Source organism: Panulirus ornatus, chromosome 14 (genome assembly GCF_036320965.1).
Source record: "Panulirus ornatus isolate Po-2019 chromosome 14, ASM3632096v1, whole genome shotgun sequence".
Taxonomy (NCBI): Eukaryota; Metazoa; Arthropoda; class Malacostraca; order Decapoda; family Palinuridae; genus Panulirus; species Panulirus ornatus.
In genome coordinates, this window is record NC_092237.1 from 1,642,806 (window position 1) to 1,667,370 (window position 24,565).

The window sequence follows — 24,565 nt, forward strand, 5'->3', positions numbered from 1 at the left end:
AATTCTAGATTGATATGGGTAAAACTGAAAGTTGATGGAGAGAGATGGGTGATTATTGGTGCATATGCACCTGGGCATGAGAAGAAATATCATGAGAGGCAAGTGTTTTGGGAGCAGCTGAATGAGTGTGTTAGTGGTTTTGACGCACAAGACTGGGTTATAGTGATGGGTGATCTGAATGCAAAGGTGAGTAATGTGGCACTTGAGGGAATAATTGGTATACATGGAGTGTTCAGTGCTGTAAATGGAAATGGTGAAGAGCTTGTAGATTTATGTGCTGAAAAAGGACTGGTGATTGGGAATACCTGGTTTAAAAAGCGAGATATACATAAGTATACATTTGTAAGTAGGAGAGATGGCCAGAGAGCGTTACTGGATTACGTGTTAATTGATAGACGCACGAAAGAGAGACTTTTGGATGTTAAAGTGCTGAGAGGTGCAAATGGAGGGATGTCTGATCATTATCTTGTGGAAGCAAAGGTGAAGATTTGTGGGGGTTTTCAGAAAAGAAGAGAGAATGTTGGGGTGAAGAGAGTGGTGAGAGTAAGTGAGCTTGGGAAGGAGACTTAAGGAGGTAAGGGGAGTGGGGGAGGAATGGGATGTATTTAGGGAAGCAGTGATGGCTTGCGCAAAAGATGCTTGTGGCATGAGAAGCGTGGGAGGTGGGTTGATTAGAAAAGGTAGTGAGTGGTGGGATGAAGAAGTAAGATTGTTAGTGAAAGAGAAGAGAGAGGCATTTGAACGATTTTTGCAGGGAAAAAGTGCAAATGAGTGGGAGAGGTATAAAAGAAAGAGGCAGGAAGTCAAGAGAAAGGTGCAAGAGGTGAAAAAGAGGGCAAATGAGAGTTGGGGTGAGAGAGTATAATTAAATTTCAGGGGGTATAAAAAGATGTTTTGGAAGGAGGTAAATAAAGTGCGTAAGACAAGGGAGCAAATGGGAACTTCAGTGAAGGGGGCTAATGGGGAGGTGATAACAAGTAGTGGTGATGTGAGAAGGAGATGGCGTGAGTATTTTGAAGGTTTGTTGAATGTGTTTAATGATAGAGTGGCAGATGTGGGGTGTCTTGGTCAAGGTGATGTGCAAAGTGAGAGGGTTAGGGAAAATGATTTGGTAAATAGAGAAGAGGTAGTAAAAGCTTTATGGAAGATGAAAGCCGGCAAAGCAGCAGGTTTGGATGGTATTGCAGTGGAATTTATTAAAAAAGGGGGTGACTGTATTGTTGACTGGTTGGTGAGGTTATCTAATGTATGTATGATTCATGGTGAGGTGCCTGAGGATTGGCGGAATGCTTGCATAGTGCCATTGTACAAAGGTAAAGGGGATAAGAGTGAGTGCTCAAATTACAGAGGTATAAGTTTGTTGAGTATTCCTGGTAAATTATATGGGAAGATATTGATTGAGAGGGTGAAGGCATGTACAGAGCATCAGATTGGGGAAGAGCAGTGTGGTTTCAGAAGTGGTAGAGGATGTGTGGATCAGGTGTTTGCTTTGAAGAATGTATGCGAGAAATACTTAGAAAAACAAATGGATATGTATGTAGCATTTATGGATCTGGAGAAGGCATATGATAGAGTTGATAGAGATGCTCTGTGGAAGGTATTAAGAATATATGGTGTGGGAGGAAAGTTGTTAGAAGCAGTGAAAAGTTTTTATCGAGGATGTAAGGCATGTGTATGTGTAGGAAGAGAGGAAAGTTCTTGGCTCTCGGTGAATGTAGGTTTGCAGCAGGGGTGTGTGATGTCTCCATGGTTGTTTAATATGTTTATGGATGGGGTTGTTAGGGAGGTGAATGCAAGAGTTTTGGAAAGAGGGGCAAGTATGCAGTCTGTTGTGGATGAGAGAGCTTGGGAAGTGAGTCAAGTGTTGTTCGCTGATGATACAGCGCTGGTGGCTGATTCATGTAAGAAAATGCAGAAGCTGGTGACTGAGTTTGGTAAAGTGTGTGAAAGAAGAAAGTTAAGAGTAAATGTGAATAAGAGCAAGGTTATTAGGTACAGTAGGGTTGAGGGTCAAGTCAATTGGGAGGTAAGTTTGAATGGAGAAAAACTGGAGGAAGTGAAGTGTTTTAGATATCTGGGAGTGGATCTGGCAGCGGATGGAACCATGGAAGCAGAAGTGAATCATAGGGTGGGGGAGGGGGCGAAAATTCTGGGAGCCTTGAAGAATGTTTGGAAGTCGAGAACATTATCTCGGAAAGCAAAAATGGTATGATTGAAGGAATAGTGGTTCCAACAATGTTGTATGGTTGCGAGGCGTGGGCTATGGATAGAGTTGTGCGCAGGAGGGTGGATGTGCTGGAAATGAGATGTTTGAGGACAATAAGTGGTGTGAGGTGGTTTGATCGAGTAAGTAATGAAAGGGTGAGAGAGATGTGTGGAAATAAAAAGAGTGTGGTTGAGAGAGCAGAAGAGGGTGTTTTGAAATGGTTTGGGCACATGGAGAGAATGAGTGGGGAAAGATTGACCAAGAGGATATATGTGTCAGAGGTGGAGGGAACGAGGAGGAGTGGAAGACCAAATTGGAGGTGGAAAGATGGAGTGAAAAAGATTTTGAGTGATCGGGGCCTGAACATGCAGGAGGGTGAAAGGCGTGCAAGGAATAGAGTGAATTGGAACAATGTGGCATATCGGGGTCGACGTGCTGTCAATGGATTGAACCAGGGCATGTGAAGCGTCTGGGGTAAACCATGCAAAGTGTGTGGGGCCTGGATGTGGAAAGGGAGCTGTGGTTTCGGTGCATTATTACATGACAGCTAGAGACTGAGTGTGAACGAATGGGGCCTTTGGTGTTTTTCCTAGCGCTACCTCGCACACATGAGGGGGGAGGGGGTTGTTATTCCAAGTGTGGCGAGGTGGCGTTGGGAACAAATAAAGGCAGACAGTATGAATTATGTACATGTATATATATGTATATGTCTGTTTGTGTATATATATGTGTACATTGAGATGTATAGGTATGTATATTGTGCGTGTGTGGACATGTATTTGTATACATGTGTATGTGGGCGGGTTGGGCCATTCTTTCGTCTGTTTCCTTGCGCTACCTCGCAAACGCGGGAGACAGCGATAAAGCAAAATAAATAAAATATATAAACGTAATTAAGCGATTAATTTTACGAAATGCAGTCTTTGACTCGATATCCTTAATCACCATATAGAATACCACATATTCCCAGAGTTTCATTGAAATCGGAAGAACTTAATAATCTGAGCAAAATATTATCCAAGGCTATGGATTTTTCTTGATTTTTTTGAAAAAATAGATTTTCCTGAAATTTTCTGCATACATGCTTTTAAGTCTGTTAAAAAGAATCTGTGGTCAAAACCTTAAAATTCGTGTAATTAGTCGAGTAATTAGCATATTAATGTTTTTTTGTTTTTTTTTCTTTGCTTTGTCGCTGTCTCCCGCGTTTGCGAGGTAGCGCAAGGAAACAGACGAAAGAAATGGCCCAACCCACCCCCATACACATGTACATACATACGTCCACACATGCAAACATACATACCTACACAGCTTTCCATGGTTTACCCCAGACGCTTCACATGCCCTGATTCAATCCACTGACAGCACATCAACCCCGGTATACCACATCGCTCCAATTCACTCTATTCCTTGCCCTCCTTTCACCCTCCTGCATGTTCAGGCCCCGATCACACAAAATCTTTTTCACTCCATCTTTCCACCTCCAATTTGGTCTCCCTCTTCTCCTCGTTCCTCCACCTCCGACACATATATCCTCTTGGTCAATCTTTCCTCACTCATTCTCTCCATGTGCCCAAACCATTTCAAAACACCCTCTTCTGCTCTCTCAACCACGCTCTTTTTATTTCCACACATCTCTCTTACCCTTACGTTACTTACTCGATCAAACCACCTCACACCAAACATTGTCCTCAAACTTCTCATTTCCAGCACATCCATCCTCCTGCGCACAACTCTATCCATAGCCCACGCCTTGCAACCATACAACATTGTTGGAACCACTATTCCTTCAAACATACCCATTTTTGCTTTCCGAGATAATGTTCTCGACTTCCACACATTCTTCAAGGCTCCCAAAATTTTCGCCCCCTCCCCACCCTATGATCCACTTCCACTTCCATGGTTCCATCCGCTGCCAGATCCACTCCCAGATATCTAAAACACTTCACTTCCTCCAGTTTTTCTCCATTCAAACTCACCTCCCAATTGACTTGACCCTCAACCCTACTGTACCTAATAACCTTGCTCTTATTTACATTTACTCTTAACTTTCTTCTTTCACACACTTTACCAAACTCAGTCACCAGCTTCTGCAGTTTCTCACATGAATCAGCCACCAACGCTGTATCATCAGCGAACAACAACTGACTCACTTCCCAAGCTCTCTCATCCCCAACAGACTTCATACTTGCCCCTCTTTCCAAAACTCTTGCATTCACCTCCCTAACAACCCCATCCATAAACAAATTAAACAACCATGGAGACAACACACACCCCTGCCACAAACCTACATTCACTGAGAACCAATCACTTTCCTCTCTTCCTACACGTACACATGCCTTACATCCTCGATAAAAACTTTTCACTGCTTCTAACAACTTGCCTCCCACACCATATATTCTTAATACCTTCCACAGAGCATCTCTATCAACTCTATCATATGCCTTCTCCAGATCCATAAATGCTACATACAAATCCATTTGCTTTTCTAAGTATTTCTCACATACATTTTTCAAAGCAAACACCTGATCCACACATCCTCTACCACTTCTGAAACCACACTGCTCTTCCCCAATCTGATGCTCTGTACATGCCTTCACCCTCTCAATCAATACCCTCCCATATAATTTACCAGGAATACTCAACAAACTTATACCTCTGTAATTTGAGCACTCACTCTTATCCCCTTTGCCTTTGTACAATGGCACTATGCACGCATTCCGCCAATCCTCAGGCACCTCACCGTGAGTCATACATACATTAAATAACCTTACCAACCAGTCAACAATACAGTCAACCCCTTTTTAATAAATTCCACTGCAATACCATCCAAACCTGCTGCCTTGCCGGCTTTCATCTTCCGCAAAGCTTTTACTACCTCTTCTCTGTTTACCAAATCATTTTCCCTAACCCTCTCACTTTGCAAACCACCTCGACCAAAACACCTATATCTGCCACTCTATCATCAAACATGTAATTAAGTGCTTGATTTTATGAAATGTAGTCTTTTGACTCGATATCCTTAATCACCATATAGAATACCACAAGAAGAACTTAAAAATCTGAGCAAAATATTATCTGAGGCTATAGCCTTGGATTTTTCTTGTTTTTGAAAAAATAGATTTTCCTGAAATTTTCAGCATAGATGCTTTTACAGCTGTTGAATTAGAATCTGTGGTCAAATTCTTGAAATTTGTGTAATTGGGCGACTAATTACCATATTAATATAATCATAATTAATATTAAGTATGTAATTATCCTTGGGGATAGGGGATTAAGAATACTTCCCACGCATTCCTCACGTGTCGTAGAAGGCGACTAAAGGGGACGGGAGCGGGGGGCCAGAAACCCTCCCCTCCTTGTATTTTAACTTTCTAAAAGGGGAAACAGAAGAAGGAGTCACGCGGGGAGTGCTCATCCTCCTTGAGGGCTCAAATTGGGATGTCTAAATGTGTGTGAATGTAACCAAGATGAGAAAAAAGGAGAGATAGGTAGTATGTTTGAGGAAAGGAACCTGGATGTTTTGGCTCTGAGTGAAACGAAGCTAAAGGGTAAAGGGGAAGAGTGGTTTGGGAATGTCTTGGGAGTAAAGTCAGGGGTTAGTGAGTGGACAAGATCAAGGGAAGGAGTAGCACTACTCCTGAATCAGGAGTTGTGGGAGTATGTGATAGAGTGTAAGAAAGTAAATTCTAGATTGATATGGGTAAAACTGAAAGTTGATGGAGAGAGATGGGTGATTATTGGTCCATATGCACCTGGGCATGAGAAGAAATATCATGAGAGGCAAGTGTTTTGGGAGCAGCTGAATGAGTGTGTTAGTGGTTTTGATGCACAAGACTGGGTTATAGTGATGGGTGATCTGAATGCAAAGGTGAGTAATGTGGCACTTGAGGGAATAATTGGTATACATGGAGTGTTCAGTGCTGTAAATGGAAATGGTGAAGAGCTTGTAGATTTATGTGCTGAAAAAGGACTGGTGATTGGGAATACCTGGTTTAAAAAGCGAGATATACATAAGTATACATTTGTAAGTAGGAGAGATGGCCAGAGAGCGTTACTGGATTACGTGTTAATTGATAGACGCACGAAAGAGAGACTTTTGGATGTTAAAGTGCTGAGAGGTGCAAATGGAGGGATGTCTGATCATTATCTTGTGGAAGCAAAGGTGAAGATTTGTGGGGGTTTTCAGAAAAGAAGAGAGAATGTTGGGGTGAAGAGAGTGGTGAGAGTAAGTGAGCTTGGGAAGGAGACTTAAGGAGGTAAGGGGAGTGGGGGAGGAATGGGATGTATTTAGGGAAGCAGTGATGGCTTGCGCAAAAGATGCTTGTGGCATGAGAAGCGTGGGAGGTGGGTTGATTAGAAAAGGTAGTGAGTGGTGGGATGAAGAAGTAAGATTGTTAGTGAAAGAGAAGAGAGAGGCATTTGAACGATTTTTGCAGGGAAAAAGTGCAAATGAGTGGGAGAGGTATAAAAGAAAGAGGCAGGAAGTCAAGAGAAAGGTGCAAGAGGTGAAAAAGAGGGCAAATGAGAGTTGGGGTGAGAGAGTATAATTAAATTTCAGGGGGTATAAAAAGATGTTTTGGAAGGAGGTAAATAAAGTGCGTAAGACAAGGGAGCAAATGGGAACTTCAGTGAAGGGGGCTAATGGGGAGGTGATAACAAGTAGTGGTGATGTGAGAAGGAGATGGCGTGAGTATTTTGAAGGTTTGTTGAATGTGTTTAATGATAGAGTGGCAGATGTGGGGTGTCTTGGTCAAGGTGATGTGCAAAGTGAGAGGGTTAGGGAAAATGATTTGGTAAATAGAGAAGAGGTAGTAAAAGCTTTATGGAAGATGAAAGCCGGCAAAGCAGCAGGTTTGGATGGTATTGCAGTGGAATTTATTAAAAAAGGGGGTGACTGTATTGTTGACTGGTTGGTGAGGTTATCTAATGTATGTATGATTCATGGTGAGGTGCCTGAGGATTGGCGGAATGCTTGCATAGTGCCATTGTACAAAGGTAAAGGGGATAAGAGTGAGTGCTCAAATTACAGAGGTATAAGTTTGTTGAGTATTCCTGGTAAATTATATGGGAAGATATTGATTGAGAGGGTGAAGGCATGTACAGAGCATCAGATTGGGGAAGAGCAGTGTGGTTTCAGAAGTGGTAGAGGATGTGTGGATCAGGTGTTTGCTTTGAAGAATGTATGCGAGAAATACTTAGAAAAACAAATGGATATGTATGTAGCATTTATGGATCTGGAGAAGGCATATGATAGAGTTGATAGAGATGCTCTGTGGAAGGTATTAAGAATATATGGTGTGGGAGGAAAGTTGTTAGAAGCAGTGAAAAGTTTTTATCGAGGATGTAAGGCATGTGTATGTGTAGGAAGAGAGGAAAGTTCTTGGCTCTCGGTGAATGTAGGTTTGCAGCAGGGGTGTGTGATGTCTCCATGGTTGTTTAATATGTTTATGGATGGGGTTGTTAGGGAGGTGAATGCAAGAGTTTTGGAAAGAGGGGCAAGTATGCAGTCTGTTGTGGATGAGAGAGCTTGGGAAGTGAGTCAAGTGTTGTTCGCTGATGATACAGCGCTGGTGGCTGATTCATGTAAGAAAATGCAGAAGCTGGTGACTGAGTTTGGTAAAGTGTGTGAAAGAAGAAAGTTAAGAGTAAATGTGAATAAGAGCAAGGTTATTAGGTACAGTAGGGTTGAGGGTCAAGTCAATTGGGAGGTAAGTTTGAATGGAGAAAAACTGGAGGAAGTGAAGTGTTTTAGATATCTGGGAGTGGATCTGGCAGCGGATGGAACCATGGAAGCAGAAGTGAATCATAGGGTGGGGGAGGGGGCGAAAATTCTGGGAGCCTTGAAGAATGTTTGGAAGTCGAGAACATTATCTCGGAAAGCAAAAATGGTATGATTGAAGGAATAGTGGTTCCAACAATGTTGTATGGTTGCGAGGCGTGGGCTATGGATAGAGTTGTGCGCAGGAGGGTGGATGTGCTGGAAATGAGATGTTTGAGGACAATAAGTGGTGTGAGGTGGTTTGATCGAGTAAGTAATGAAAGGGTGAGAGAGATGTGTGGAAATAAAAAGAGTGTGGTTGAGAGAGCAGAAGAGGGTGTTTTGAAATGGTTTGGGCACATGGAGAGAATGAGTGGGGAAAGATTGACCAAGAGGATATATGTGTCAGAGGTGGAGGGAACGAGGAGGAGTGGAAGACCAAATTGGAGGTGGAAAGATGGAGTGAAAAAGATTTTGAGTGATCGGGGCCTGAACATGCAGGAGGGTGAAAGGCGTGCAAGGAATAGAGTGAATTGGAACAATGTGGCATATCGGGGTCGACGTGCTGTCAATGGATTGAACCAGGGCATGTGAAGCGTCTGGGGTAAACCATGCAAAGTGTGTGGGGCCTGGATGTGGAAAGGGAGCTGTGGTTTCGGTGCATTATTACATGACAGCTAGAGACTGAGTGTGAACGAATGGGGCCTTTGGTGTTTTTCCTAGCGCTACCTCGCACACATGAGGGGGGAGGGGGTTGTTATTCCAAGTGTGGCGAGGTGGCGTTGGGAACAAATAAAGGCAGACAGTATGAATTATGTACATGTATATATATGTATATGTCTGTTTGTGTATATATATGTGTACATTGAGATGTATAGGTATGTATATTGTGCGTGTGTGGACATGTATTTGTATACATGTGTATGTGGGCGGGTTGGGCCATTCTTTCGTCTGTTTCCTTGCGCTACCTCGCAAACGCGGGAGACAGCGATAAAGCAAAATAAATAAAATATATAAACGTAATTAAGCGATTAATTTTACGAAATGCAGTCTTTGACTCGATATCCTTAATCACCATATAGAATACCACATATTCCCAGAGTTTCATTGAAATCGGAAGAACTTAATAATCTGAGCAAAATATTATCCAAGGCTATGGATTTTTCTTGATTTTTTTGAAAAAATAGATTTTCCTGAAATTTTCTGCATACATGCTTTTAAGTCTGTTAAAAAGAATCTGTGGTCAAAACCTTAAAATTCGTGTAATTAGTCGAGTAATTAGCATATTAATGTTTTTTTGTTTTTTTTTCTTTGCTTTGTCGCTGTCTCCCGCGTTTGCGAGGTAGCGCAAGGAAACAGACGAAAGAAATGGCCCAACCCACCCCCATACACATGTACATACATACGTCCACACATGCAAACATACATACCTACACAGCTTTCCATGGTTTACCCCAGACGCTTCACATGCCCTGATTCAATCCACTGACAGCACATCAACCCCGGTATACCACATCGCTCCAATTCACTCTATTCCTTGCCCTCCTTTCACCCTCCTGCATGTTCAGGCCCCGATCACACAAAATCTTTTTCACTCCATCTTTCCACCTCCAATTTGGTCTCCCTCTTCTCCTCGTTCCTCCACCTCCGACACATATATCCTCTTGGTCAATCTTTCCTCACTCATTCTCTCCATGTGCCCAAACCATTTCAAAACACCCTCTTCTGCTCTCTCAACCACGCTCTTTTTATTTCCACACATCTCTCTTACCCTTACGTTACTTACTCGATCAAACCACCTCACACCAAACATTGTCCTCAAACTTCTCATTTCCAGCACATCCATCCTCCTGCGCACAACTCTATCCATAGCCCACGCCTTGCAACCATACAACATTGTTGGAACCACTATTCCTTCAAACATACCCATTTTTGCTTTCCGAGATAATGTTCTCGACTTCCACACATTCTTCAAGGCTCCCAAAATTTTCGCCCCCTCCCCACCCTATGATCCACTTCCACTTCCATGGTTCCATCCGCTGCCAGATCCACTCCCAGATATCTAAAACACTTCACTTCCTCCAGTTTTTCTCCATTCAAACTCACCTCCCAATTGACTTGACCCTCAACCCTACTGTACCTAATAACCTTGCTCTTATTTACATTTACTCTTAACTTTCTTCTTTCACACACTTTACCAAACTCAGTCACCAGCTTCTGCAGTTTCTCACATGAATCAGCCACCAACGCTGTATCATCAGCGAACAACAACTGACTCACTTCCCAAGCTCTCTCATCCCCAACAGACTTCATACTTGCCCCTCTTTCCAAAACTCTTGCATTCACCTCCCTAACAACCCCATCCATAAACAAATTAAACAACCATGGAGACAACACACACCCCTGCCACAAACCTACATTCACTGAGAACCAATCACTTTCCTCTCTTCCTACACGTACACATGCCTTACATCCTCGATAAAAACTTTTCACTGCTTCTAACAACTTGCCTCCCACACCATATATTCTTAATACCTTCCACAGAGCATCTCTATCAACTCTATCATATGCCTTCTCCAGATCCATAAATGCTACATACAAATCCATTTGCTTTTCTAAGTATTTCTCACATACATTTTTCAAAGCAAACACCTGATCCACACATCCTCTACCACTTCTGAAACCACACTGCTCTTCCCCAATCTGATGCTCTGTACATGCCTTCACCCTCTCAATCAATACCCTCCCATATAATTTACCAGGAATACTCAACAAACTTATACCTCTGTAATTTGAGCACTCACTCTTATCCCCTTTGCCTTTGTACAATGGCACTATGCACGCATTCCGCCAATCCTCAGGCACCTCACCGTGAGTCATACATACATTAAATAACCTTACCAACCAGTCAACAATACAGTCAACCCCTTTTTTAATAAATTCCACTGCAATACCATCCAAACCTGCTGCCTTGCCGGCTTTCATCTTCCGCAAAGCTTTTACTACCTCTTCTCTGTTTATCAAATCATTTTCCCTAACCCTCTCACTTTGCAAACCACCTCGACCAAAACACCCTATATCTGCCACTCTATCATCAAACACATTCAACAAACCTTCAAAATACTCACTCCATCTCCTTCTCACATCACCACTACTTGTTATCACCTCCCCATTTGCGCCCTTCACTGAAGTTCCCATATTAATGTAATTATAATTAATATTAAGTATGTAATTAAGTGCTTGATTTTACAAAATGAAGTCTTTTGACTAGATATCCTTAAAAACCATATAGAATCCCACATATTCTCAGAGTTTCCTTAAAATCTGAAGAACTTGAAAATCTGAGCAAAATATTATCTTGGCAAGGCCTTGGATTTTTCTTGATTTTTTGAAAAAATAGATTTTCCTGAAATTTTCAGCATAGATGCTTTTATGTCTGTTGAAAAAGAATCTGTGGTCAAAACCTTAAAATTTGTGTAATTGGTCGAGTAATTAGCATATTAATGTAATTATAATCAATATGTAATTAAGCGCTTCATTTTACGAAATGCAGTCTTTTGACTGGCTACCCTTAATCACCATATACAATAACACATATTCCCAGAGTTTCATTAAAATCTGAAGAACTTGAAAATCTGAACAAAATATCCAAGGCTATAGCCTGGGATTTTTCTTTTTTTGAAAAAATAATTTTCCTGAAATTTTCAGCATAGATGCTTTTACGTCTGTTGAATTAGAATCTGTGGTCAATATCTTGAGATTTGTGAAATTGGGCGACTAATTACCATATTAATGTAACTATAATTAATATTAAGTATGTAATTAAGCGCTTGATTTTACGAAATGCAGTCTTTTGACTCGATATCCTTAATCACCATATAGAATACCACATATTCCCAGAGTTTCATTAAAATCTGAAAAACAAAAATCTCAGCAAAATATTATCCTTGGATTTTTCTTGATTTTTTGGAAAAAATAGATTTTCCTGAAATGTAATTATAATTAATATTAAGAATGTAATTAAGCACTTGATTTTACGAAATGCAGTCTTTTGACTCGATATCCTTAATCACCATATAGAATACCACATATTCCCAGAGTTTCATTAAAATCTGAAGAACTTAAAAATCTGAGCAAAATATTATCCAAGGATTTTTCTTGATTTTTTTGAAAAAATAGATTTTCCTGAAATTTTCAGCATAGATGCTTTTAAGTCTGTTAAAAAAGAGTCTGTGGTCAAAACCTTAAAATTTGTGTAATTGGTCGAGTAATTAGCATATTAATATAATAATAAATATTATGTAATTAAGCGCTTGATTTTATGAAATGCAGTCTTATGACTTGATATCCTTAATCACCATATAGAATACCACATATTCCCAGAGTTTCATTAAAATCTGAAGAACATGAAAGTCTGAGCAAAATATTATCCAAGGGATAATTTTTCTTTTTTGAAAATATAGATTTTCCTGAAATTTTCAGCATAGATGCTTTTAACTGTTGAAAAAGAGTCTGTGGTCAAAACCTTAAAATTTGTGTAATTGGTCGAGTAATTAGCATATTAATGAAAGTATAATTAATATTAAGTATGTAATTAAGCAAATAATTTTATGAAATGCAGTCTTTTGACTCTATATCCTTAATCACCATATAGAATACCACATATTCCCAGAGTTTCATTAAAATCTGAAGAACTTGAAAATCTGAGCAAAATATTATCCAAGGCTATACTATAGCCTTGGATTTTTCTTGTTTTTGAAAAAATAGATTTTCCTGAAACTTTCAGCATAGATGCTTTTAAGTCTGTTGAAAAAGAATCTGTGGTGAAAACCTTAAAATTTCTGTAATTGGTTGAGTAATTAGCATATTAATGTAATTATAATTAATATTATGTAGTTAAGCGCTTCATTTTACGAAATGCAGTCTTTTGACTCGTATCCTTAATCACAATATAGAATACCACATATTCCCAGAGTTTCATTAAAATCTGAAGAACTTAAAAATCTGAGCAAAATATTATCCAAGGCTATAGCCTTGGATTTTTCTGGTTTTTGAAAAAATAGATTTTCCTGAAAATTTCAGCATAGATGCTTTTACGTCTGTTGAATTAGAATCTATGGTCAAAATCTTGAAATTTGTGTTACTGGTCGACTAATTAGCATAATAATTATAATTAATATCAAGTATTTCATTAAGCGATTAATTTTACGGAATGCAGTCTTTTGACTCGATATCCTTAATCACCATATAGAATACCACATATTCCCAGAGTTTCATTAAAATCTGAAGAACTTAAAAATCTGAGCAAAATATTATCCAAGGCTATAATAGCCTGGGATTTTTCTTGATTTTTTTGAAAAAATAGATTTTCCTGAAATTTTCAGCATAGATGCTTTTAAGTCTGTTGAAAAAGAATCTATGGTCAAAACCTTAAAATTCGTGTAATTAGTCGAGTAATTAGCATATTAATATAATTATAATTAATATTAAGAATGTAATTAAGCGCTTGATTTTACGAAATGCAATCTTTTGACTCGATATCCTTAATCACCATATAGAATACCACATATTCCCAGAGTTTCATAAAATCTGAAGAACTTGAAAATCTGAGCAAAATATTATCCAAGGCTATAGCCTTGGATTTTTCTTGTTTTGAAAAAAATAGATTTTCCTGAAATTTTCAGCATAGATGCTTTTTAAGTCTGTTGAAAAAGAATCTGTGGTCAAAATCTTAAAATTTGTGTAATTGGTCGAGTAATTAGCATATCAACGTAATTATAATTAATATTAAGTATGTAATTAAGCGCTTGATTTTACGAAATGCAGTCTTTTGACTCGATATCCTTAATCACCATATAGAATACCACATATTCCCAGAGTTTCATTAAAATCTGAAGAACTTAAAAATCTGAGCAAAATATTATCCAAGGGATTTTTCTTGATTTTTTGAATAAATAGATTTTCCTGAAATTTTCGGCATAGATGCTTTTAAGTCTGTTGAAAAAGAATCTGTGGTCAAAACCTTAAAATTCGTGTAATTAGTCGAGTAATTAGAATATTAATGTAATTACAATTAATATTAAGTATGTAATTAAGTGCTTGATTTTACGAAATGCAGTCTTTTGACTCGATATCCTTAATCATCATATAAAATACCACATATTCCCAGAGTTTCATTAAAATCTGAAGAATTTGAAAATCTGAGCAAAATATTATCCAAGGCTATAGCCTTGGATTTTCTTGTTTTTGAAAAAATAGATTTTCCTGAAATTTTCAGCATAGATGCTTTTATGTCTGTTGAATTAGAATCTGTGGTCAAAATCTTGAAATTTGTGTAATTGGTCGACTAATTAGCATATTAATGTAATACTAATTAATATTATGTAATTAAGCGACTAATTTTACGAAATGCAGTCTTTTGACTCGATATCCTTAATCACCATATAGAATACCACATATTCCCAGAGTTTCATTAAAATCTGAAGAACTTAAAAATCTCACCAAAATATTATCCTAGGCTTTTTACGAAATGCAGTCTTTTGTCTCGATATCCTTAATCATCATATAGAATACCACATATTCCCAGAGTTTCATTAAAATCTGAAGAACTTGAAAATCTGAGCAAAATATTATCCAAGGTATGGCCTTGGATTTTTCTTGTTTTTGAAAGAATAGATTTTCCTGAAATTTTCAGCATAGATGCTTTTACGTCTGTTGAATTAGAATCTGTGGTCAAAATCTTAAAATTCATGTAAATGGTTGACTAATTAGCATATAATCATAATTAATATTAATATGTAATTAAGCGATTAATTTTACGAAATGCAGTCTTTTGACTCAATATCCTTAATCACCGTATAGAATACCACATATTCCCAGAGTTTCATTAAAATCTGAAGAACTTAAAAATCTGAGCAAAATATTATCCATTATCCTTGGATTTTTCTTGATTTTTTGAAAAATAGATTTTCCTGAAATTTTCAGCATAGATGCTTTTAAGTCTCTTGAAAAAGAATCTGTGGTCAAAACCTTAAAATTCGTGTAATTAGTCGAGTAATTAGCATATTAATGTAATTATAATTAATATTAAGAATGTAATTATGCGCTTGATTTTACGAAATGCAGTCTTTTGACTTGATATCCTTAATCATCATATAGAATACCACATATTCCCCGAGTTTCATTAAAATCTGAAGAAGTTAAAAATCTGAGCAAAATATTATCCAAGATTTTTCTTGATTTTTTTGAAAAAATAGATTTTCCTGAAATTTTCAGCATAGATGCTTTTAAGTCTCTTGAAAAAGAATCTGTGGTCAAAACCTTAAAATTCGTGTAATTAGTCGAGTAATTAGCATATTAATGTAATTATATTAAGAATGTAATTATGCGCTTGATTTTACGAAATGCAGTCTTTTGACTTGATATCCTTAATCATCATATAGAATACCACATATTCCCCGAGTTTCATTAAAATCTGAAGAACTTGAAAATCTGAGCAAAATATTATCCAAGGCTATAGCCTTGGATTTTTCTTGTTTTTGAAAAAATAGATTTTCCTGAAATTTTCAGCATAGATGCTTTTACATCTGTTGAATTAGAATCTTAGCATATTAATGTAATTATAATTAATATTAAGTATGTAATTAAGCGATTAATTTTATGAAATGCAGTCTTTTGACTCACTATCCTTAATCACCATATAGAATACCACATATTCCCAGAGTTTCATTAAAATCTGAAGAACTTGAAAATCTGAACAAAATAATATCCAAGGCTACAGCCTTGGATTTTTCTTGTTTTTGAAAAAACAGATTTTCCTGAAATTTTCAGCATAGATGCTTTTACGTCTGTTGAATTAGAATCTGTGGTCAAAATCTTGAAATTTGTGTAATTGGTCGACTAATTAGCATATTGATATAAGTATAATTAATATTAAGTATGTAATTAAGCGCTTGATTTTACGAAATGCAGTCTTTTGACTCGATATCCTTAATCACCATATAGAACAGCACATATTCCCAGAGTTTCATTAAAATCTGAAATACTTGAAAATCTGAGCAAAATATAATCTTGATTTTTTGAAAGATAGATTTTCCTGAAATTTTCAGCATAGATGCTTTTACGTCTGTTGAATAAGAGTCTGTGGTCAAAATCTTGAAATCTGTGTAACTGGTCGAGTAATTAGCATATTAATGTAAAACTAATTTATATTAAGTATGTAATTAAGCGCTTGATTTTACGAAATGCAGTCTTTTGACTCGATATCTTTAATCACCATATAGAATACCACATATTCCCAGAGTTTCATTAAAATCTGAAGAACTTGAAAATCTGAGCAAAATAATATCCAAGGCTATAGCCTTGGATTTCTCTTGTTTTTGAAAAAATAGATTTTCCTGAAATTTTCAGCATAGATGCTTTTACGTCTGTTGAATTAGAATCTGTGGTCAAAATCTTGAAATTTGTGTAATTGGTCGACTAATTAGCATATTAATGTAATTATAATTATATATAATTATATATAATTATATAAGTATATTATCCTAATATCCCAGGACCCATCACTTTTGTACTAAATAAGAAAGTTTTGCAAGAAACCACCATAAAAGAAACGGGTAAGAAAAATTTAAGCATTCAAACTAATGGTTCAGCTGTTCTTATGAATGCATGTAAACTAAATTCAAATACAAGTGCCCATCTCACTTTCACTATCAACACAACCACACATAAACACTTTCATAATCTTTCAATATGTTTTTCAGCTTCCTATCTTATAAAACTTACTTTCTGAGATACTGCAGTGGCCAATACACTTTTGTTCGGTCAAAAAAGATTCCTTTGACATGCTGTGCTGAACCCTAAGAATAAATTTAAAACTAAAAGCTGGTATACATGCAGTCAACTACAATGTTCATGTTACACTTGTGTTTTACTTCATGAAAAACAGGTCAAGGAGTTTGATATATTCTCCTGGGTATCTTCATTTAGTATTTAGTGGTATGCCTCCTCTCCTAATCTGGCGATTACAACGGGAAGGTAGGAAACTAACAAGTTCCAGTGGAGGGGCAAAGGGACTTCCTTGAATGTAATTGAATGTAATAACATTCAAATTGTATCATCAAACTATATAAATATCACAGATTGGCAACAGTGAATATGTTGCCTTCCCATTACAAGGGCTATAATCACAAGTATAGCATCTCATCATTCCCATATCATCAGAAATTTTATATTCTAATCCTTTTTTATCACTTTTGTACTTTTTCACTTAAAAAAATATATAAAACATTAATTGATGAGAAACAGTATTTCAAATATCATACACAACGTAATAATGTGAAAGACAGTGCCTGCACAGTAATAGTAAGAAAATATAGGTACAGTATTCTGTACTTCACATTTTAAATGTTTTCTTAATGTATAGCAGAGTTTTATATTGCACCAATAACTAAGAAATGTGTTTAACTATAAGCATAAAATAATGTTTTTTGGGGTACATCACTCAAGTAAAATTCTAAACACTCAATTCCCAGGAAATTTCACTTAACCAGATGGTGTCCAGTCCCAAATGCTCTGGATTTCTGGAATCAGAGTGGATTAACTCATATGAAGAGATCAATAATACATTGCTTTTGAATGTATTCCCATCCTTTGGCCTTCCCCTGCAGACCATTGACTCTCCTTAGCAACTTTGACTTGCAACCACATATAATAATATCAATGCCAAAAGCTACTACACACAAATTTACAAATATGTTCACTCATAAAAACGAAGTATACAAAAAATTTGCAATACTAACTGAAAAGCACAGAACTAACCCTAGGTCATTCTTTGTTATGGACAACGACCCTTCTCGACTATTCATCATTTGACTAAGGATGCCCACATCATTACCCAGGTCAATGGATTTTTGCTCAGCATCAACCAGCTGTAAACAGAAAGTGCATCAAAACCTTACTTAATACACTTTTATACCTGACTTCAGAATTATGTTACAAAATTAGTAAATATGGATCTAAAATATCAAGCACAGAGTACCATGAAATATTAACAAATGGTATTCACATTCTTATAAAAAGGATGGGGTACTAACCCTGGAACGTAGTGTTGCAACTTCATTGCGAAGCTGTTGGACTGCATCGCTTGCTGACCCACTTTCTGAGTTCTGAATCTCTGTAAGACTCTTCTTCAGCTCTGATATTTCTTTAGATGCAACTTGATACCTAGACTTTTGTTTCTCTAAAAAGCTCACTAAATTTGCAGTGTCTTCTGCACTCAACTGAAACAAATATTACTAATGAGCCATTAGGCAAAGCTGTTTGCAAACAAACTGGTAACAGCAATCACAATTAATACAATAAAGGATGCAATGACAAAAAGCCTATATACCAATAATCTTCAGGCAAGAAAAATCTACAGTAATTTCCATTTTCTCAAAAAATCAAACTTTTCCATGAAATATCCCTATCCTCTACCTTTTCAAGATGTAAAATGAAAATCCACTCAGTATACTACTATAATGAAAGGGGAGTGATGGAAATAAAATAAATATACGAAAGGAATAAGATGGTGGGAAAGGGCAATGTTATTTGGGTAAATGACAAGGAAAACTTAAACACACAAAAAACTTTATGCATGATAAGTAAAAGCCTAGGAAGAGTGAAGATGGAAATAAACTGAGATGTGCTCACTCTGTGCAACAATCAGATCAATCATAAAATATCTGATTCAGGTACACAAAATTATGAACTAAAAAAAGAGTACAGTATGCTGATAAAAAATCATGTAAGGGAGACTGTACATATCATCCTGCACTGAAAGGAAGACAGTGCAACTCAATGCAGACAAACAGGAACAAGGAAACATAATTGTTTTAAAATACAGCATTCAGAGTAGGGTGGTTATCATTTATCATTATTATACTTGATCACCGTCTCCCACATCAGCGAGGAAGTGCCAGGAAACAGACAAAGAATAGTCCATCCACTCTTATACTTACATACGTAAACATATACATATATACAAATGTACATATTCATACTTGGTGCCTTCATCCATTCCCATCGCCACCCCACCACACATGAAATAGCATCCTCCTCCCCCTTTCCAGCAAGGTAGCGCCAGGAAAAGACAAAAAGGCCACATTCGTTCACACTCAAGTCTCTAGCTGCCATGTGTAATGCACTGAAATCACAGCTCTCTTTCCACACCCAGACACCACACACCTTTCCATGGTTTACCCCAAACGCTTCACATGCCCTGGTTCAGTCCAGTGACAGCATGTCAACCCCGGTATACCACATCATTCCAATTCACTCTATTCCTTCCACGCCTCTCACTCTCCTATATGTTCAGAGCCCAATTGCTCAAAAGCTTTTTCACTCAATCCTTCCACCTCCAATTTGGTCTCCCACTTATCATAGGTCCCTCCACCTCTGACACATATGTCTCCTTTGTCAATCTTTTCTCACTCATTCTCTCCATATGTCCAAACCACTTTAGCACGCCCTCTTCTGCTCTCTCAACCACGCTCTTTTTATTTTCACACAACTCTCTTACCCTTTCATTACTTACTTGATCAAACCACTTCACACCACATACTGTCCACTAACATTTCATTTCGAACACATACACTCTCCTCCATACAAAACCTAAGTATAGCCCAAGCCTCACAACCATATAATACTGTTGGAACTACTATTTCTTCAAACATACCTATTTTTTCTCTCCAAGATAATGTTCTCTCCTTCCACACATTCTTCATCGCTCCCAAAAGCTTTGTCAATCTTTTCTCACTCATTCTCTCCATATGTCCAAACCACTTTAGCACGCCCTCTTCTGCTCTCTCAACCACGCTCTTTTTATTTTCACACAACTCTCTTACCCTTTCATTACTTACTTGATCAAACCACTTCACACCACATACTGTCCACTAACATTTCATTTCGAACACATACACTCTCCTCCATACAAAACCTAAGTATAGCCCAAGCCTCACAACCATATAATACTGTTGGAACTACTATTTCTTCAAACATACCTATTTTTTCTCTCCAAGATAATGTTCTCTCCTTCCACACATTCTTCATCGCTCCCAAAAGCTTTGCCCCCCCCCCCCCCCCCCCCCCCCCCCCCCCCCCCCCACCCACCCACCCACCCTGTGACTTACTTCTGCTTCCATGATTCCATTCGCTGCTAAGTCCACTCCCAGATATCTAAAACTCTTCACTTCCTCCAATTTTTCTCCATTCAAAATTACATCCCAATCACTAGTCCCTCAACCCTACTGAACCTAATAACCTTGCTCTTATTCAAACTTACTCTCAACTTTCTCCTTTCACACACTTTTCCACTCATTCAAACTTACTCTCAACTTTCTCCTTTCACACACTTTTCCACTCAGTCACCAACTTCCATAGCTTCTCACTTAAATCAGCCACCAGACATGTATCATCAGTAAACAACGGACTCACTTTCCAGGCACTCTCATCCCAGCAGACTGCATACTCACCCCTCTCTCCAAAACTCTTGCACTTACCTCCCTAACCACCCCATCCATAAACATATTACACAACCATTGGGACATCACACACCCCTGCCACAGACCGACCTTCACTGGGAACCAACCACTGTCCTCTCTTCCTACTTGTACATTTATGGGTGGTATATTCAAATAAATATATAAATATCAATATATTTACATTTAGACAGCAACAAAGCAAAATAAATAAATCATTTTTTTTTTTTTTTTTTTTGCTTTGTCGCTGTCTCCCGCGTTTGCGAGGTAACGCAAGGAAACAGACGAAAGAAATGGCCCAACCCACCCCCATACACATGTATATACATACGTCCACACACGCAAATATACATACCTACACAGCTTTCCATGGTTTACCCCAGACGCTTCACATGCCTTGATTCAATCCACTGACAGCACGTCAACCCCGGTATACCACATCGCTCCAATTCACTCTATTCCTTGCCCTCCTTTCACCCTCCTGCATGTTCAGGCCCCGATCACACAAAATCTTTTTCACTCCATCTTTCCACCTCCAATTTGGTCTCCCACTTCTCCTCGTTCCCTCCACCTCCGATACATATATCCTCTTGGTCAATCTTTCCTCACTCATTCTCTCCATGTGCCCAAACCATTTCAAAACACCCTCTTCTGCTCTCTCAACCACGCTCTTTTTATTTCCACACATTTCTCTTACCCTTACATTACTTACTCGATCAAACCACCTCACACCACAAATTGTCCTCAAACATCTCATTTCCAGCACATCCACCCTCCTGCGCACAACTCTATCCATAGCCCACGCCTCGCAACCATACAACATTGTTGGAACCACTATTCCTTCAAACATACCCATTTTATGGGTGGTATTGAAGTAAAAAGAAAGTCAAGCACGTGAAAGCAATAATCAACTAATAAGAAAGAAAATAAGTAACCAGAGACAGCAAAGTGCTCAGCAAGCTGAGTCATTATCTGATATCTAATTCAAATTAAGTTAAAATGATTAAATTCCCATCAGACTTCCAGAAATAGGTTTGATATGAATACGCCAATTTCAAGTTAATGTAACATGATATATGATAATCCGAAGGGCAACACAAAATTTGAAGGTAATTGATCATCCACTTAGCTAACAAATTTTTTCAGAATTCATTATGAAAAGCATACCTGACTTGGGTTTTCCTGATCATGCAGCTTAACAAGAGCACCAATATGGCCCAACAACTGTGAGACACGAGCATGCTGAGCATCCAATTCCCCACGGGTCTTCTCCAGCCCCTCCTGGCTCTCTTTAAGATTAGCAGTGAGCTGATTCTTTTCATGATCAGCCTGATTTTAGGAAATTAAGAAGAAATACTACCTTAGGAATAATACAAATGTACATGGCTTTTTAAACTTCAATCTGGAAAATGTAAATTCAAATACTGAAAAAATGCTTTGTGCATTTAATTGGCATGGCAATTCTCAACTACTTACACCTTGTGAAAATAGCTAAATACATACCTCTTCTAGCTTTTTCTCCAGCTTACGTAGCTCATTCAAATGGATTTCAGAAAATAAGTCTCCACCCATTTCAGCTGTTCCTCCTCCAGCACTCATTAACTCCGACTCTAACCTCCTTAAGACTGGCGTATCATCTTCACCATCACTTTCACCAAAATCTGTGCTACCTAAACACAAATCCCATAATGTGAGTACTATGAATATGTGGACATTTGAATATACATGCAAACATTCATGCATTTAAAACACACCTCTCACCAAGCAGATATGGGTTTGAACACCACTGGTGGAGGTACTGCTGTGATATTTATGCGTGTGGGCACTTTGCACTTTTATGATCTTCTGTAGTGTAGTGGTTGGTGTCGCCGCACAGGCCTACCCAAGTTCGAATCATAAAAGAAGCAGTCAGACTACAGCCAATCCCAGCTATTCAACCTTCCCTCAGGGCTGATCCGATGAGTACTTGATCTAGGCTGGTATGTGTGATTACTATATGTGATTCCTATTTGAATGTTAAAGGGAAAATTTTACACATGTGTTGCCTCATCTCTTAATATTGTATAAATGTACAATATCTTTACTCCTGTGTATACACATACACAAAAAAAAAAAAAAAACCAGGTATCCATTTACTGACTAGCCCCAAAAGAAGGATGAACACCTGGATTGGGTGTAGGCCAACTGTTGCACCCAGGATTTGAACCTATGTAGGCTAACCCCTCGTGCGCCCATGGTGACTCATGAACAGTATTGCTAATAATAAACCACAATACTATCTATGATTACCATCCATGAGTTACAGAGAAAGAGTTTTACATTCATGATGCCCCGCCTCCTAACCTTGTACATACGCACCAAGTCTTTATTCCTACGCACATATGTACACACACACACCCAAGCCAATGCCAAGTAACCATTTTATTGACCAACCCCTATGAGAGGATGAACACGAGGGTGAACTGAGTACCAGCTGCTGTGACCTGGATTCAAACCTATGAAGGCTTAAATCCCTGGTAGCCAGTGCACTCACACGACTAACCACTATGCAATTATAGAGGTTCTATGTGTGTGTGTGTGTGTGTGTGTGTGTGTGTGTGTGTGTGTGTGTGTGTGTGTAAATATGAGTAAGGACAATGGGAGTTACCCAGCTCTGCCTGCAAGCTTTTGCTTGTTCAGAAAAATTTGAGTTACAGTGGCCCTTCCTCAGAGGTTTGTTTCTTAGATCGGATATTAATCTTGCTGCCATTTCTGAACTCTATATAGCCTGTTTTAATGTTTTTGAAAATGTGGTAACGAATAATGTGATGCATACTCAAAATGTGGCTTTACAAACATGATATAGAGGGTTAATATGGTTCTTCATAATTTGTAATGGAGGACTCTTGTAACAGATCTCAGTAATTCATCTGCTTTCTAAGCAGCAGCTGCACTCTACTCACGAGGATTTCAGATCATTACTGATAAAACACCTTAGACCCTTCTCTTTTTACACCTCTGTTACTACATTTCCAAAGATCCTGAATTTGTACTTTTGTTATTATATTTTACACTTACTTTCATACTTGCTCACCAATTCCCACTTTCACAAGGTAGCGTTAGGAACAGACAAAGAAAGGTCACATTCATTCACAGCCATTTGCTAGCTGTTATGTGCAATGCGATGATATCACAGCCCCCTATCCACAATCAGGCACCACAGATCTTTCCATGGCTTTCCCTAGCTGCTTCACATGTCTAGTTTCAGTACACTGACAGCAGTGTCATTTAGTTTACACTTGTCTATAATGAATTTCATTTGCTCTTCCTTGAACTATGTGGAAATTCTGTCAGTCATTTTGGATACTTGTTTATCATTCTTAACTTTTTTCCTGTGTAGCATGGTAGCACTCGGTACAGAAAAACAGTCTCATTTGTGCAACATCCATTCTTCAGCTATCATGTGTATTACATAGAAACCAGAACCCCCCCAACCACAGCCAAGCCCCAGAGAGCTTTCCATGGTTTCCCTTGGCTACTTCACATGCCGTGGCTTAGGCCACTGACAGAGGGTCATCCCCTGTATACCACATCACTCCAATTCACTCTATCCCACACAAATGTCACACCCTCCTGCATCACTCAAGGGGTCTTTCACTACATCCTTTCAACTCCTCTCACTCCTCCTTTCTCCTTGTTCCCTCCACTTCTGACAAGTATAACCTCCTAGACAGCCTCTCTAATTCCTATATTGGTGCTGTCAACAAACTCAGAAAATAAAGATCAGGCAAAATTCTAGATCATCTATATACATTAAAAAAAAGCATACAGATTTTCATCACTTCATATTACTTGTTGTATCCTATTCGTAAGCCAGTTGATCAAACTGCAAGGTTTATTAAGAGCCCTTGAGGCTTATATTTCACATCATAAACTTTCATAGAGAACTTCATTAAATTCCTTATGAGAAGTAAACAGATAACATCAGCAGCCACTCTTCCATTTCAATTGTAATATAAATCAATGAAAACTTTTAAAGAATTGGCAGGACAGGATCTGCTGTTACAGTCACCAAGTAGATATCCTAACATCATCAAAAAGTGA

At 38.2% G+C, this 24,565-nt stretch overlaps 1 protein-coding gene across 2 annotated transcripts in view; it reads right to left on the reverse strand.

Moving 5' to 3' along the window:
- Positions 1 to 24,565, reverse strand: part of BicD (protein bicaudal D) — a 106,255-nt gene that overhangs the window by 55,395 nt on the left and 26,295 nt on the right. For both annotated transcript variants that reach the window (XM_071669276.1, XM_071669275.1), the window contains exons 5-8: positions 21,986 to 22,152; positions 21,650 to 21,811; positions 18,059 to 18,244; positions 17,784 to 17,893 (exon numbers count right to left, since the gene is read on the reverse strand). In XM_071669276.1, the coding sequence (XP_071525377.1) occupies positions 17,784 to 17,893; positions 18,059 to 18,244; positions 21,650 to 21,811; positions 21,986 to 22,152 (625 nt within the window). The remainder of the gene's footprint in view (positions 1 to 17,783; positions 17,894 to 18,058; positions 18,245 to 21,649; positions 21,812 to 21,985; positions 22,153 to 24,565) is intronic.